We start from the raw sequence: 13,681 nt of genomic DNA, 5'->3' as shown, positions 1-13,681 counted from the left end.
TTGCCATGGATTCCAAAGAACTCTCCTCAATCTCTGATTGCTTTGGTGATAAAAAAGCTATCAAAACACCAAAACTTAACACAATTTGATTAGAATTGATTGCAAGGGTCCTTAATATGTTAATTGGGTTAAAAGGTGATAACTACTACTCAAAAGTGTTTAAAAGAGTTTATTACAAGCTATGAAATAACACTTTTTGAGTAGTAATCAATACATAATGTTTAAACATGATAATACTTATACATTTCATGTTATTTCTTTATTATGATCACATTGAGCATGTAGTTGGCAATACAAACCCTAATCCTAACACAAAGAAGGGTGACACATATTTCTTTATATGTGGTACATCCTGTAGACATCAGTGGTCCTTTCTCTATACATTAATGATACTTTCTTAAATAAAAGTGCTACCCTATTTCTAAAGATTAGAGACACGGTGTTTAAATGCAATAATACTCATATATTTTGCAGTATTTCTTTATTACGATCGACATCGAGCATGTAACAAGAGGTATTAGCCTCAATCCTAACCCAAAGAAGGGTGATACATCCTTTCTTACATATGGTACATCTTGTAGACATCAGTGGTACTTTTTTTTTATAGATTGGTGGTTCTTCTTAAATAAAAATGGTACCCTATTTCCAAGGTTTGGATACATAATGTTTAAATGCAATGATACTCATACTTTTCATGTTATTTCTTTATTACAATCAATGTTGAGCACATAACGAGTTGTACTAACCAAAAAACTTGGAACCATATTCATGTTTTTATTTTATACAAATAAAAAATTAAACATTTTAATCAAGAAAAAAAAGGTAAAATCATGGTCAATTTAGAAACATAAACAACAAGCTAAAACTAGATCATTAACTTTGATTTTTCTTTTAAAATGTAAACAATAAAGTAATGTGACAAAAATATTTTTATTTAATCATGTTATAAGGTTTATAAAATAAATAAATATTTTATTAAGTATGAATATAAAAAATCTTATGTCCTAAACCTCTAAAATTTTAACTATGTATTTATGTTTATATTAAATTTGTTTTCATTTGTTATTTATTATATCCTATTATTATGTGTTTAAAGTGTCTATAAATAATTAAAATTTAAAAAATATGAAAAGATGAAAGAGTAAAAAAAAATGAAATTGAAAATATTTTAGTGAGGGGAAAATTATAGGCTCACTTGACTCATCAAAGTTAAAGAGAGAGAGAGAGAGAGAGAGAGAGGAAGAGAAAGCAATTCATGTGGCATGATTGGTGTTGGTTCCACCATATTTCAAAGGTGAAAAAAAAAAAAAAAACAAAACATTTGACAAACATGATGAACACATACTTGTCATGTCAAAGTTACAAATCTAAAAACGAAAAAGAAAAAAATATATATATTTGTTGTGATTGGTTGGTGACGTCATAGGTGGGTTGGAGAGTAGTATTGGCATTATGGTAATTATTGGAGTACACATAAGTGAGGGTGTTTGATCTTTTAACCTTAGCATGGGATTAAGGGATTAAGAGGTTTACTTAAGAACTAGGATTAAGGGATTAAGGGATTAAGAGGTTCACTTAAGAGCTAGCATTAAGTGTTTCACCAAGGATGTGTCTATATAAGTTTTTACCATTTAAGAACTTGAGAAGTAGGCTTATTTAGATTTAGATCATATAATTCTATGTACATTCATTGTAAATGTAGTGAGGAATGACATTTGTGGCATAGCTATTATATGTTTTTCTCTAAGAGGGAATGGATTTATTTCTCATGCCCACATTTAAGGATCAAAATTATGAATAAATAAATAAACTAAGAACGAAAATTTTTTTTTAAAAAAAAGAAAAAAACTTCTCTTGGCAATCTTAAAAATGAACATTTTAAGTCTATTAGTTTAAGCATTTTATATGCACATTAAAAAGAAGAAGAAAAAAAAAAGAAAAAAAAAATTCACCTTGGTATAAGAATATTTTTTAGAAGCAAAGTTGTCTTTATTTCCAAAATATTTTCTACTTTTCAATTGTTATATTTATTTGCTTAAAATCAATTTATGTTTTTTTTAATTAACCATGTGACTATAGAGAGTAATATTACTCCAAATTAGATTACATATACAATGTGTAATAATGTGATGTTATATGTAATGTTTTACACATATTATATATTATTATATGTGATATTATTGTTAATTGTAATTTTTCATTATTTTTTATTTTTTTATTTTAAAATGATATAATAAAATATTCAACTTATTTTGTAAAAATAATTAAATTAGTTTTTAATATAAAAATATATCAACCTATAATCATAGTGTGAAACCAAGGTTTTGTTAATCTCGATTTTGATGATAACAAAACAAGGTTTAGAACTAATGATTATATTTCAAGTGTGTTTAGGCAAGACGACTTCCAAAGTGACAATCATAAAGACAAATCAAGTCAAAGAGAAATCATTAAGAAGAAGAAGGCCTCAAAGAGAAGTGTTTTTCAAGACCCAAGCTTCATAAGAACTCTTTGTAAGGTTGTTGGTGCACTAGGATTTTCATGCATTACATTATTTACTTATGAACCAAAATCATCCAAAAGTTATTTTGTTTTAAATATTTTCAAATTGGATGATTTCTTGTTTTCAACTAAAACCCTATGTCAAATGTTTTCCAAACTTGTTTAAAAGGTTTTAAGTTGAAAAAGTTGGTTGTTGAGCCAAAAACTACTCAATCGATTGAACCGGTCTAGGAGCAGGTTGACCCATTGCTCAACCGATTGAGAGGTGCAAAAAACCTTCTCTCTCTTCCAGACCGGTTGTTCAACCGGTCGACCCCCACCTCAACCGGTCGAGGTCCAACGATTACCTATCAAGCATTAAATGCTAACGACCAGTCGACCCCCAATTTGACCGATTGAACCCCCAACGGTTAGTTTAGTCGTTTTCTTCTATAAAAATGCTCAAATCTTCATTGTTTCATGAGCTTAACCTTCTCAAACATTTCTTGAATATATTTGATCCTCGGAAGAGTGTTTTTTAGTGCACCATTGTTCTAAAACTTGCATATTTTTAGTGCACCATTCAATCCTAGTTTTTCTTGTATCATTTGAGCCTAAAGTTTTGTACTAGGATTTGGTGAAATTATTTGTATATCTTTGAGAGGAAAAATCTAAGTGTGAGGTATCACTTAGGAATTCTCAAGTGTGGGGTATCACTTGAGAGGTTGTTCAAGAGTGAGGTATCTCTTGAGGATTGTAAAGGGTGTTTGAAGCCAAAAATCCAAGAGAGTAGATTGGAACCGTAATCCAATTGTATTGCTTGAAGGCTTGGTTTGGAAGCCTTGAAATAGTGGAACCTCAAGCTTGAGATTGAAGCTAGAGGAGAGTGGACGTAGGCCTGGTTATGCCAAACCACTATAAAAATCTTGTATTTTCATTCTCTCTTCCCTATTATTTTAATTTATATGCAATTTTTTTTATATTATTTTATTATATATTTGCATATAATTATCTCTTGCATTCATACTTTTAAAATTTACAAAAAGAGACCATCATCCTATTCACCCTCCCCCCTTCCCCCCCTCTAGGGTGATTACCATAAGTTGGATTAGCCTAATTTTTCTAACAATTGGTATCATAGCTAAGCCTCTTGTTGAAGACTTAACCGTCTAAGAGTTAATGGCTAATTCATCAAGCTCATCTCATATTGAAAGATTTTCAACCACCTGACCTCCATTCTTTACGGGAACCGATTATTCCTATTGGAAAGGAAAAATGTCTTGGTTTTTAAAATCTATTAATCTTGATCTATGGGATGTCATTGAAGATGGTCCTCACATTCCTTCAAAATTAGAAAATAGAGTGATGGTTCCATAACCTAAGCAAGAATGGGATGAGCTTGATAAAAAGAAAGTTCAATTAAATGACAAAGTCGTTTATATCTTACATTATGCTATTGATAGAAATGAATTTAATCGTGTTTGGCAATGTAAGTCAACTAAAGAAATTTAGAGACTATTAGAAATCACTCATGAGGGAACCAACCAAGTTAAAGAGTCTAGAATCAACATCCTTGTGCATGATTATGAATTATTTTCTATGAAGTAATTTGAATCTATTGTAGAGATGTTTTCTAGGTTCATGGTGATTGTGAATGAACTTGAAGCCTTGGGAAAGACCTACACTGAAGTAGATAAAGTCATGAAGATCTTAAGGTCTCTACCAAAGAAATGGGAAACAAAAGTGATGGCCATTCAAGAAGCAAAAGATCTCACCAAACTCTCACTTGAAGAACTCATTGGATCACTCATGACTTATGAGATAAATTTGAACAATCATCAAAGAGTTGAAGAAAATAAGAAAAGTATAGCTTTTATGGCTTTAACAAATGATGATGAAGATGAAGAGATTGAAAGTGAAAGTGATGAAGACTCTATGGAAGAAGAATGCATAGATGAGGATGCCAACATGTGCTTCATGGCTTTGGAGGAACATGAAGATGAAGTAAATTCCAACTCTAATTATAATGAGTTTCAAGATGTACTTCAAGAATTATATTTTGATCTTGAAAAACTTAGGTTCAAAAATGTCTCTCTCAAGAAAAAGATTTCTTGTCTTCAAAATGAGCTCAATGAGCTTAAGGAAAAAATTGAAAATATTGAGAAGACAAAAATCTCTTTTGAAAAGGAAAATGAGGAGTTGAAAAAGAAAAATGAATGGTTAATATCCTCTCTACAAAAATTCTCAAATGGTCAAAAAACTTTTGATATGATTTTGGCAAGTCAAAAGTGCATTTTTGATAAAAATGGGCTAGGCTACAAGTCTTTCAAAAATAAAAAAATATTTTAAAAATTATTTTTTAAAGGAAGCCTCTAGTTTTTCACCTTCAACTATTTGCAATCTTTGTGGAAGAGGAGGTCACATTAATGATATTTGTCCCTTAAGAAAATCCCCTCATGTTCTTCAAAACTCTAAATTATTTTAGATTCCAAAGGGAAGAAAGACTAACCCTCTAGGACCCAAAAAGATATGGGTACCAAAGGTTACTTAATTTGTTTTGTAGGGATCCATGCAAGAAGGAGGATATGTTCACCTTAAAAAGAATGCATTGATAATATTGGTAATGGTACCCCTTCTAAGGCTTAATTTGCAATATCATTTTATCGTTTTACTAACACTTGGTATAATTTTTTTTAATAATATAACATTTGATATCACATTGATAAAATTGCTATATTTGTTAAACCAAAGTTTGAATTAAAAAGAAGGTTTTTTGTTTTTTTTTAATATATACCTAGGTAAAACTGAATGATCATATGCTTGTATGCTTTAATAGTGTTATTCAATGCATGTTGTATATCTTTTTAAATGCATATGTTTTCCCATATATCTTTTCCAAATCATGCTTTAAATTGGGAATGCTCTAAGGTTGAGCAATCTTTTATTTGGAAACTATTCTCAAATGAAAAAGAGGAAGATTCATTTTCATGAGAAATTATATTATGTTTTATTAAGACTTTTTGTTGATGACAAAAAATGGGAGAAGTAATGGTAGGTTGCTAACTTGGGAAGAAATATTAATATTTGATTTTAGCAATCCTATCCATAGTGATGCAATATGTCTAATTTGTCATATTTGTATGCATCATGTTCAATAATAATATCTTGTTAATTGCAAAATTGCTCTTTATACTATTTATGTTTGATTATATCATTTTGATCACCCTTAATATACTCCTTGAAGTTTCTAAACTTGAATATTTTATAAATTCAAAGGAGCATATATTGAGGGGGAGCTTTTTAGCAACCTTGGTTTTGTCATCATAAAAAAGGGGGAGATTGTGAAACCAAGGTTTAGTTAATATTAGTTTTGATGAAAACAAAACAAGATTTAGAACTAATGATTATATTTCATGTGTATTTAGGTAAGACGATTTTCAAAGTGGCAATCATAAAGACAAATCAAGTGAAAGAGAAATCATTAAGAAGAAGAAGACCTCAAAGAGAAGTGTTTTTCAAGACCCAAGCTTCATAAGATCTCTTTGTAAGGTTGTTGGTGCACTAGGATTTTCATGCATTACATTCTTTACTTATGCACCAAAATCATCCAAAAGTTATTTTGGTTTAAATATTTTCAAATTGGATGATTTCATGTTTTCAACTAAAACCTTGTGTCAAATGTTTTCCAAACTTGTTTAAAAGGTTTTAAGTTGGAAAAGTTAGTTGTTGAGCAAAAAACGGCTCAACCAGTTGATCTGGTCTAAGAGCAGGTCAACCCCCAGCTCAACCGATCTAGGAGCAGGTCAACCCCCAACTCAACCGTTCGAGGACCGGGTCAACCTCCAACTCAACCGATCAAGGAGTAGGTTGACCCCTAGCTCAATCGGTTTAAGAGCATGTCGACCCCCAACTCAATTGATCGAGGAACAAGTCGACTCTTAGCTCAATCGGTCAAGGGGTGTAAAAAACCTTCTCTCTCTTCCAGAACGGTTGTTCAACTGGTCAAGGTTGAACCTCAATCGGTTGACCCCCATCTCAACCGATCGAGAGGTGCTCGAGGTCCAACGGTCACATGTCAAGCATTAAATGCTAATGGCTAGTCAACCAGTTGACCCCCAACTTGACCGGTCGAACTCCCAACAGCTAGTTTGATTATTTTATTCTATAAAAAGGCTCCAATCTTCATTGTTTCATGAGCTTAACATTCCCAAACCTTTCTTGAATATATTTGAGCCTTGAAAGAGTATTTTTGAGTGCACCATTGTTTTAAAACTTGCATATCTTTAGTGCACCATTCAATCCTAGTTTTTCTTGTATCATTTGAGACTAAAGTTTTGTATTAGGATTTTGTGAAATTATTTGTATATCTTTGAGAGAAAGAATCTAAGTGTGAGGTATCACTTAGGAATTCTCAAGTGTGGGGTATCACTTGAGAGGTTGTTCAAGAGTGGGGTATCTTTTGAGGATTATAAAGGGTGCTTGAAGCGAAAAGTCTAAGAGGGTGGATTAGAACCATAATCCAATTATATTGCTTGAAGGTTTGGTTTGGAAGCCATGAAATAGTGAAACCTTAAGCTTGAGATTGAAGCTAGAGGAGAGTGGACGTAGGCCAGGTTGTGCCGAACCACTATAAAAATCTTGCATTTGCATTCTTTCTTCCCTATTCTTTTAATTTATATGCACTTGTTTTTATATTGTTTTATTATGTATTTGTATATAATTATCTCTTGCATTCATACTTTTTAAATTTACAAAAAGAGGTCATCATCCTATTCACATAGTATAATAAATAAAACAAAATATTCATTAGTATTATGAGATATTTTAGGTGATTTTGTTCCCACAAAAAGCCATGTAGCCTCTTTTTTTATTTTCTTCAAAAATAAATATAGAAATAGGCTAGAGGAATACCTTTATAGTGTCATTGGAACTACTTCAAAAAAAAAAACTTTCCTATTCTTTGGAAAAATAAAAAATAAAAAAAACAATTATAAATTAGAAAAAGTGTTTGACAGATCTTTTACTAAAAATAATTTTTTGTAGAATATGTTTTGAAAACAAATTATTTTCTAGAACAATTTTAAAATATTTCTTATTGTTTTTAAAAGTATTTAGAGAAATAACTAAAAAATATGGATGATACTTCTAAGAATTTTTCCATCATGCAAAAGTGTATTATATCTTAGAATAAACCTTTTCATATTTTGATTGTTAAGCAGAATTTTACTCTAAAATGAATTTTTTTTTTATAACTATTTGAATTTTATTTTATTTTTTTGTTCTAAATATCACCCAACAGAACCAAGAACTTATGTCTCATTTCACCCGTAAATATCCAAGGCTCAGTTGTACGTTTCCACAAGAAAATGCAAAATATTTTCAAACGAACCTTACTAATTGCCCATAAGAATCAGAACTCATGTGATTTCTCCATTCTGATTACTTGTGATGAAGGTTACTGCACGCACTATCTCTAGCTGCTACTGGCGATCAGTGATGGTGAAGGTGGTGTCTTATCACAATTTTATTGATGTTTACTCCCTAATAATCACATGCATGAACCTTTTGTGTTATGGAAAAAAGATCCTCATTTGGAATCCAAGACACCAATTTACCTTTTGGCAACAAAAAATTTGGAGATCTCACAGGGAAAGAAACAAACCCAAACCCAGTATGATTAACGTGTTTTAAATCTTAATTAATTACCCTGTGCATCTCACAATCAAAATTAACTAGATTGGGGAAATGATTAATGGCACAAATAACTTTTCTCTGATATATGTGCTTTTTATGCAAAATCAAAGGGGGTTTATCCACTGTGTTGATCATAATTTGTTGCTTTTATTGATAGTGATGTGTAAAGTTAGGAGTTAGAAGGTGAGGAAAATGAAAGGGTTCTATATATAAATGGAGGGAAATGAAGGTGGAGATGCTTTACCACCAATAGTTGGCATCTTCCGAAAACAGCAAACTCTTGCGTGATGTAAGTGGGAACTCGACCGAAATTGTGAAAACTTGCAGTAGAATGCCGCCGAAATTCCTTTTCAAGGTACAGTTTGTGGTTAACAAAGATACTATGTAATATCGTTAGAGAAAAGTGGTGGGGAATGGATCGAATCAATCATCACCATGTGGAGCTCAGATTCCGAGAAAGGACAACAAGGAAGCATGGGATAATTGGAGAGAGAGAGAAATGGAGAGCTTCAGAGGAACGGTAATGAGAATCATTGTCTGAGGAAAAACAAATGGAGAAAAAAAAAAAAGATAAAGGGACATAGGGGTGGTGGGTTGTGGGTGGCAGCCTCTCCCTTGCTTTTTCTTCTCTTTTTGTCCCCATATCAAAACCCCAAGCAAGACCCACATTCCAACTCTCTCCTTCTGCCTCAATCTCAGCTCTTCTCTCTCTACCTTCTTCGGATCTTCTTCTGCCAAAGGTCTCTCTCTCTCATCTCTCTTTCTTGTGATGAAATTCATGCATGGCTTGTCATAATTGTTTGATAGACTCTGATCTTGAACCCTAAATGTTTAGTTTCTTCTCTCTTTCTTTCTATAACACAAAGATATACATTAGATTGTCCATAGGCTATCATTCATTTTCCTCTTCTGACACAGAGACATGCATTAGATAGTTCATGGGTCTTTCTCTCTTTCGGTCACATACAGAGTCATTAGATTTTTCATGGGTTATTGTTAATTTTTCTGACCAGGTTTCTTCACCGTCCTTTTCAGGTTCTGTAAATTAATAGCACAGCTTTGTTTTAAGTTTGGAGACTGGTCTCCTTGTTTTTTGGATACGAGGCTGGTCGACAATTTCATTTTTCTTGAGAAGTGCAGAAGAAGTTCCAAATTAGTTAAGCATCGTATACATGGCTCCTGTTTCATTGCCTCCCGGTTTTCGCTTCCATCCAACTGATGAAGAACTTGTCGCATATTATCTCAAGAGAAAGATCAATGGCAGAAAGATTGAACTGGAGATCATCCCCGAGGTTGATCTCTACAAGTGCGAGCCATGGGACTTACCTGGTATTTTCCTGTTCCTGGCATATTATGAATGCTGATAATATTGCTTTCATATATATATATATATATATATATATATATATATTGAGTTTGTTAGTTCAAGTTTTTCAATTCAGTCACATACTGCAACATAATCTGAAATAGTACTAAAAAATATTCATGTCTATGAAGTCTAAGAAAAGAATAGGAATAATGTTCAGAAAAGGAAGTAACAGTCAGCTTAGGTGCTTTTTTTTATTAGAAAGAGACGTTCAAGAGTAACAGTCCAGGCCATACACCCAAGCCAAAACTTATGCGTATTATATATCTCACATGAGGCTATAGAACTTTTTTAAGGCTGATCAATAATAGTAGAAGCACCTCTCCAAATCCCTTCATTTTTTTCCCCTTTTAGCACGCTTGCCCCTTAAATGCATTGAACTTACTTTATTAGTCAAATATCTCAAACTTTAGTATTAAATATCTCAGATGGGCTTAAACATAAAGATTTTTATATGTTCAGGGAAGCAAAGTGAAAACTGAAGTCAAAAAAGAAAGAAAAGAGGGATTACATTGTCCCCAAGAAATGAATTCCAAGCCATGTTTTCCATTTCTTTTGTTTCTTTTTCATTGATCCTGTGAGTCCCGGGGAAATGTAAATGGACTAACTCTCCCTCCAACAGCCCTAGCTCCTTTATCACTTTTGCTTGTGATGAAGTGCATGCAGGTTCTCAAGGTAGATAGGCTCAAGCTTTATGGAATATAGAACCTAGGCCTAACGTCCATCTAACCGTCAAAGAGTCTTACGGGACCATACCATGCACTGCAAAAGTGTAGTTTAATCTATACCATGTAAAAAGTTATTCTATTACTAAAAACCGTCAGAGAATATGGAACATTTTTTTTTTTATAATTCAATTGATGAAGGTAATGACCTGATTCTAGTATATTGCTCAGATCCTCCATTAGCCTTCTTTTGTTGTAGTCTGGTTCTTAGTAATTTCCAAATAGGAAGAAGTACATTAGCTAAATTTATGATTTCATTTCAAGTCTCCTTTGTACATCTACAGCTTCTGGCTGTTCAAACACAGTCCAGACGATGAATGCCATGTAGATTATCTTGGCTACAGTCTGTTACTGCTCACAAGTTCTATTGTGTATACTCAATATAATGGCTTCAACAAGTTTGAATCCATTACAGGAAAATCATTACTACCAAGCAAAGATCTTGAGTGGTATTTCTTTAGTCCCCGAGATCGGAAGTACCCCAATGGATCAAGGACCAACCGTGCTACTAAAGCAGGATATTGGAAGGCCACAGGCAAGGATCGGAAAGTGAACTCCCAGAGGCGTGCTGTGGGCATGAAGAAAACCTTAGTTTACTACCGAGGGAGAGCTCCGCATGGTGCTAGAACTGATTGGGTTATGCATGAATATCGGCTAGATGAGAGAGAATGTGAAATTGTCTCAGGCTTACAGGTGCTACCTCTCTTCTCTTTTCATTTGCTTCCTTTACTTTCTATCAATAAAAATCCTCTTAACTAAAGCTTCACGTTTGTCATATTTGTTATTGCTTTATATTGCATTTTTCATCTGCTTTAAACCTTTGATTCTCCAAAGGTGAATTTTTCTGTTGGCCTAAACAGAAATACTAATTCATTCTGAAAATCAAGTGTTTTGAACCAGTGCAATCATGGAAATCTCATTAATGACCAAATGCAATTTTCCCTACATTTCCAGGACGCTTATGCTCTGTGCCGTGTGTTCAAGAAGACTGCAAGTGGCCCTAAGATTGGAGAGCATTATGCTACCACAACTACCAACCAAATGTCTAGTGATCACTCATCTAGCATGGAACTGTATTCTGAGGGAAGATGTGAAGATTTGGAGAGCTCTGATTACCCAATCTCATTAGACACATGTTCACCAAGTCTCATGAATGGACCCTCATCCGATATCAATGTAACAAGAGACGGGAAGTGGATGCAGTTCTTATCAGATGAAGCATTCTACTTTCCTACGCCATCACTGCCAAATTATGGAACCATGTCATACCCTCCATCGAAGGTAAAATGTCATTTTGTATGAGAAATTTGCAAATTAATTCAGAACTAGCAGAAGATTCTCTCTTGTATGATGATGAACATTCTTTCTTTCTTTCTATGGCTCACAGGTGGACGTAGCATTGGAGTGTGCAAGGTTGCAGCATCGATTCTCACTGCCTCCCTTAGAGGTGGAAGACTTCCCCCAAGTTGGAGTCACCAATTTTAAAGCTCCCCAACCAGCTTCCATTTGTGGAAGCACAGAAGCAGACATTTTGCAGGAAATTCTTTCAGTTGCCCATGCTTCTCAGGAACTAATAAATCAATCCAGCGTCCCAAATCTTTGGGATGAAAATTATGCTGCCGATGATGATTTTACATTTATGACGGGCAAGGAAACTTATTACAATCAATTTAACAACATGAATTCTTTGAGACTTATAGACAAATCATGGGAACATCAAAATACTAGCTCTATAGAGATCGGGCATCTGGATGAAGATTTCAAGACTTCTGAGAGGATGGTGGAGAACCTGAGATGGGTAGGAATGTCAAACAAAGATCTGACTGAGGTACCTTTCCCTATAGAAGTTACTTGATAAACGCAAATAGTTCAGAATAATTAGCTTGCAGTGAAATCTTGGGCATAATAAAGATGATTTACGTTTAATTGTTAGATTCTGATTGCTTGCCAGAAACTGAAAAAGAGAAGAAAGAAAAATCTGACCGTAGAAGCGATCAGATAAAATAAAACCTGCTTTTCCACTTTGCATCTCATCTCAATTGTCTTAATTTCACTTACCCAATACCATAACTCAATGCTTAAAGGAATTTGGTTTAGAATTCTAATGCAATAACTTTTCCTTTTTGTACTGAACAGAACTTTATCGAGGAACACAAGATTGTTCCAATAGAACATATTTCCAGTTTCCAAAGCAAGCTAGAGCATGAGACTCAAGGTATTTTACTATCTTAATTTGTTTTTCTATTCCATGTTGACCAGCTTTTCGTATGCATCAACAAAAGCTTAATTGCAGGAGAAACTGATAGTCGTGAAAACTTGAAGGAGCTCAACGACAGCGAGCTAAACGATTTCCCTCTTGGGTTCATGAATGATGATCCAAACGAGAACTTCATAGAAGATGGCAATGAAGACGATTTTTCCAATACTCAGTCCTTTGAAGTTTTCGAGAAAATTGAAGTCAACCACGGGATGTTTGTTTCAACTCGCCAGGTAGCTGAAACATTCTTTCACCAAATTGAGCCTTCACAAACAGTTAAGGTGCACCTAAACCCGGTGATTACCAATAACTTGTCAATAGAAAACTCTGGTACACAGATAAGATCCAAGAGTGGAAGTTCTTTCTTTAGGAAGTTCAAGGCTTTTGGAAGGGGAAAGTTCATTGGAATCACCAAATCCATAGAACCATGTAGGAACATAGCGAATACCATCACTGGTATAGTTGCATTTCTGTTGACATGTTGTGTTTATCTCGGGGAAAACCCGGAAGGTGAGAAGTTGATGGATTATTTCCCTGAAACTAGAGAGGTGGTGAAACAAGGTGAGGAAGGTTTCTCTTTCAGTATCAGGACAGTGAAAATAGCTGGAAAAACCGAGTGCATTGACGAGAAGGAGAATGTTTGGTTCATTAAGATAAGAGGAAGCTACATTTTCAGTGCGCTTTTGAAGAAGATGGGGCCTCTCCTCACCATTGCTTTGGCTCTTTGTAGCATTTGGGCTCACCATATTTTACCTTCTTGACTCAGTGATATGTTTTACTTCATTGCTAACCATAGTTGTTAAAACAGGAAGACAAAAGTCTGCTGCAAATTAGGATTACTCATAAGAATCTCAATATACTTGTATTTTGCATTGCATTGTATCATTTAACAATTATTGTTACTGAACTAGATCAATGAAATACTTGAATCTGTGAGTCATAGGTTCAAAAGTGCATATGATCATGTTTCCTAGAATACATTTGATGACTGATATCATGATTGATGTTATTATTCATTTTAAAATTAATTTCTGCACGAGTGATGAGAATGAGAATGTTACAGGGTAATAGCCGAAGATAAATCCATCTCTGAAGGATAAAAAGTGTATTTATTTAGGCATGAAAAACATAAATTAGATTTTATATTATGTGTGCTCC

The 13,681-nt window shown here is 33.6% G+C and overlaps 1 protein-coding gene across 1 annotated transcript; it reads left to right on the top strand.

The window, feature by feature from the left end:
• The first annotated feature begins 8,811 nt into the window (after nucleotides 1-8,811).
• LOC117912320 (NAC domain-containing protein 86) lies at nucleotides 8,812-13,479 on the top strand. The gene is made up of 7 exons (XM_034826870.1): nucleotides 8,812-8,915; nucleotides 9,211-9,504; nucleotides 10,682-10,959; nucleotides 11,221-11,547; nucleotides 11,654-12,094; nucleotides 12,403-12,481; nucleotides 12,560-13,479. Exons 2-7 carry the CDS (start codon nucleotides 9,348-9,350, stop codon nucleotides 13,282-13,284), a joined length of 2,007 nt encoding a protein of 668 aa, XP_034682761.1. The 5' UTR covers nucleotides 8,812-8,915; nucleotides 9,211-9,347; the 3' UTR covers nucleotides 13,285-13,479.
• Nucleotides 13,480-13,681: the final 202 nt, after the last annotated feature.

The sequence above is a fragment of the Vitis riparia genome, chromosome 4, assembly GCF_004353265.1.
Source record: "Vitis riparia cultivar Riparia Gloire de Montpellier isolate 1030 chromosome 4, EGFV_Vit.rip_1.0, whole genome shotgun sequence".
In the NCBI taxonomy this organism is placed as follows: domain Eukaryota; kingdom Viridiplantae; phylum Streptophyta; class Magnoliopsida; order Vitales; family Vitaceae; genus Vitis; species Vitis riparia.
Note: the sequence above shows the minus strand (reverse complement) of the source record. Positions and strands in the feature narration are given on the sequence as shown.